General features: G+C 42.4%; 1 protein-coding gene across 9 annotated transcripts in view; it reads right to left on the reverse strand.

Moving 5' to 3' along the window:
* The window catches only part of LOC122242854 (uncharacterized), a 33670-nt gene that overhangs the window by 14569 nt on the left and 16601 nt on the right, over positions 1–2500 (reverse strand). For 7 of the 9 annotated variants that reach the window (XM_043000262.2, XM_043000258.2, XM_086551494.1 and 4 more), the window contains one exon: positions 1–639. This exon is cut by the window's left edge. In XM_043000262.2, coding sequence (XP_042856196.1) covers positions 1–618 — 618 coding nt within the window. In that variant the 5' untranslated portion in view covers positions 619–639. The remainder of the gene's footprint in view (positions 640–2500) is intronic. The other 2 variants (XM_043000263.2, XM_043000264.2) reach the window with 1 other exon arrangement.

Genomic DNA, 2500 nt, shown 5'->3' on the forward strand with positions numbered 1-2500 from the left:
GGAGGCCACCCGCACCCCCTCCTGAGGGTTGGGCACGTACAGGAAGTGGTTGCGCACCAGGTCGGGGTTGATATTGCGCACCAGGTCTGGGTTGGTGAGAAGATTGAAGGCATCAATGTGCTGTGGCACTGACCGCTGCGAAAAGTAATGCAACACCTCGTTGACACTGTTGAAGTGTAATTGGACAATGTTATTTTTGTCCTTCTCTCCGCCAATATTGAGCCCCGGAATCCCCCCTCTAATCTCAACCTTGATCAGTGGTTCAAAGTCATTGGTGTCGGTACCCTTCTCAACACGACTTTCGTGTGACGTGACGGAAGAGACCCGGGGTGGGGGGGTGAAGGCCCCCTGAGAGTCGTCCTTGGTCAACTCCTGGACCTTGCCCTCCCCCCCCAGTCCCGCCCCACCGTCACTCTCGTGCAGGCTGCCTCGCTGTGCCGGTGCTGGCGGGGGTGGCTGTTGCGGCTGTGGCTGTGGCTGCGTCTGCTGGCCGACCGTGGGGGTCACACTCACGGCGTGCGCCTGGTAAGCGACCTGACCACCCATGGCAGCCACGGCAGCGGCCTGAGACGTAGGGATGGCCCGACCATTATCCATCATGTTCATTGTGAAGTCCATTGCGCCTTTATGCCTACACACCTGCAAGAGAGGGAGGGTGTCAGGCCCACCCACACAACTCTACGGGACAACCATGAGCAGCACCACACACTCACCCCTGCACACAACACCAACACTTGCACCACTGATCCTAACAGGTCTCTAGGTTAGTGTAGCACCTCGGTTGCCCCTCTCTCCTCGTTTGATGCTCCCCTCACCCTTCCCTCGCCACGCCTCCCCTCCTGCCCGGCCACCCCACTTCATATCTACCGGCCCTCCCTCCCTCGCTCTGCTGCTGCTGCTTCCCTCCCTCCATCCCTCATCCCTCACCCCTCATCCCTCCTTCCCTTCGTTAGCTTCAACAGCATCGACGTGTTATCACATTGCCTTTCCCAGCGGTCAGTGTCACAGCAAAATTGGAAGCCATGCCAGTAGCATAGCATTATAGTGCCTGATTATAAGTTTTTTTTTCAGGCTAATCGTTTCTGGAATGAAAAATAAATAAAAAGTTTATGCAGATTGTGAATAATAAGCAAAAGCAGCTGGGCATGCCTGCATTTGAGGGTAATGACAACTCTAATCATAATTATGAAAATTATAATAATAATAATAATAATAATAATAAAACCAATTCATGCTATTAAATCAATTCTTTTTTCATGCACAAACTAAACATACTGGGTTAGATGCAGTCAAAACTATATAATTAAGAACAATTAAAAAGGAGGGGATAAAAAGAACAGTAAAAGAATCAAGAGAAAAAAAAAGAAAGAAAGAAAGAAAGAAAGAAAGAAAAAAAAAATAAAACTATGCTCAAGCACCTAGCCCCATTGATCAACAGAATTGTAATCAAGTCTCAAATCAAAAGCATGTAGGAGAAACAAAAATATAAATAAATAAACAAACAAACAAATGAATAAATAAAAATAAAAAGGGGAAAGGAGGAGAGAAAGAAGATTAATAGAGAGGGGGTGAGAGGGAGCAGGAGTCAGTCATCTTCTATAAAGGCTTGGTGTGTACATGAAAGTACAAATTAGTATACATGTGTATGCATGAATGTGTATACACACATATAAAATACATATAATATCAATACACATGTTTATAAACAGTTGGCCTGAAAAGACCATTAAAAAGAAAGAAAGAAAGAACAAAATAGACTGACTTTTTTATCATATCTTTTCCTTAATCACATTACTAAACTCTCCTCTACTTTCTTTTTCCACCTGGCTGGTGCTATGAGCAAGCATTACTTGAATTGGTAATCAATAGCAGCAACACCTCCCCCATCCCTCTACTTCCCACCCTCCCTACCTCCTCATCCACCTCTACAGTAAGGTTGGATTATCAACTGTTTAAAAATATATATTCATCATCATTATCATCATCAAACTAACTGGTCTTACTTACAACCACCTTCCCCTTACTAGTCTTAAAATCAATACATGTAGAACAAACACTGAAATACTACTTATTATAACAGCCATAAAAAGAAAAATATAGAAAAGATACTGAAAGGAGTTTTCAAGAAGTGGAAATAAAAATTAGGAGCATACACATGGCATACAATGTTAATTTATATTATTAATATATATTCTTTTTAAAGACAACATGAGCATTATGAAGAAAAAAGAAAAAAAAATTACTTCCAAGATGAATTTGGTGTAATCTTTACTTAGGCAAATTATGTTACAAAGGAAATAGAGAATTTCTCTGTTTCAATGAGCTACAGACGGATAGTTCAGTACTATGTTCACCTGTGAGTAAGTTCTACTAATGTGAAGATAACAAGAAACACCATCACAACAGTCATTAAAATGCAACTTTCTAACCTACTACTTTATTATGCACATATATTGATCTGGAGCCAGTGGATGATCAGCTCATTTAAATCTCTCATTCT

Source organism: Penaeus japonicus, unplaced genomic scaffold, assembly GCF_977035675.1.
Source record: "Penaeus japonicus unplaced genomic scaffold, GWHDUDI00000001_assembly GWHDUDI00000025, whole genome shotgun sequence".
Classification (NCBI taxonomy): domain Eukaryota; kingdom Metazoa; phylum Arthropoda; class Malacostraca; order Decapoda; family Penaeidae; genus Penaeus; species Penaeus japonicus.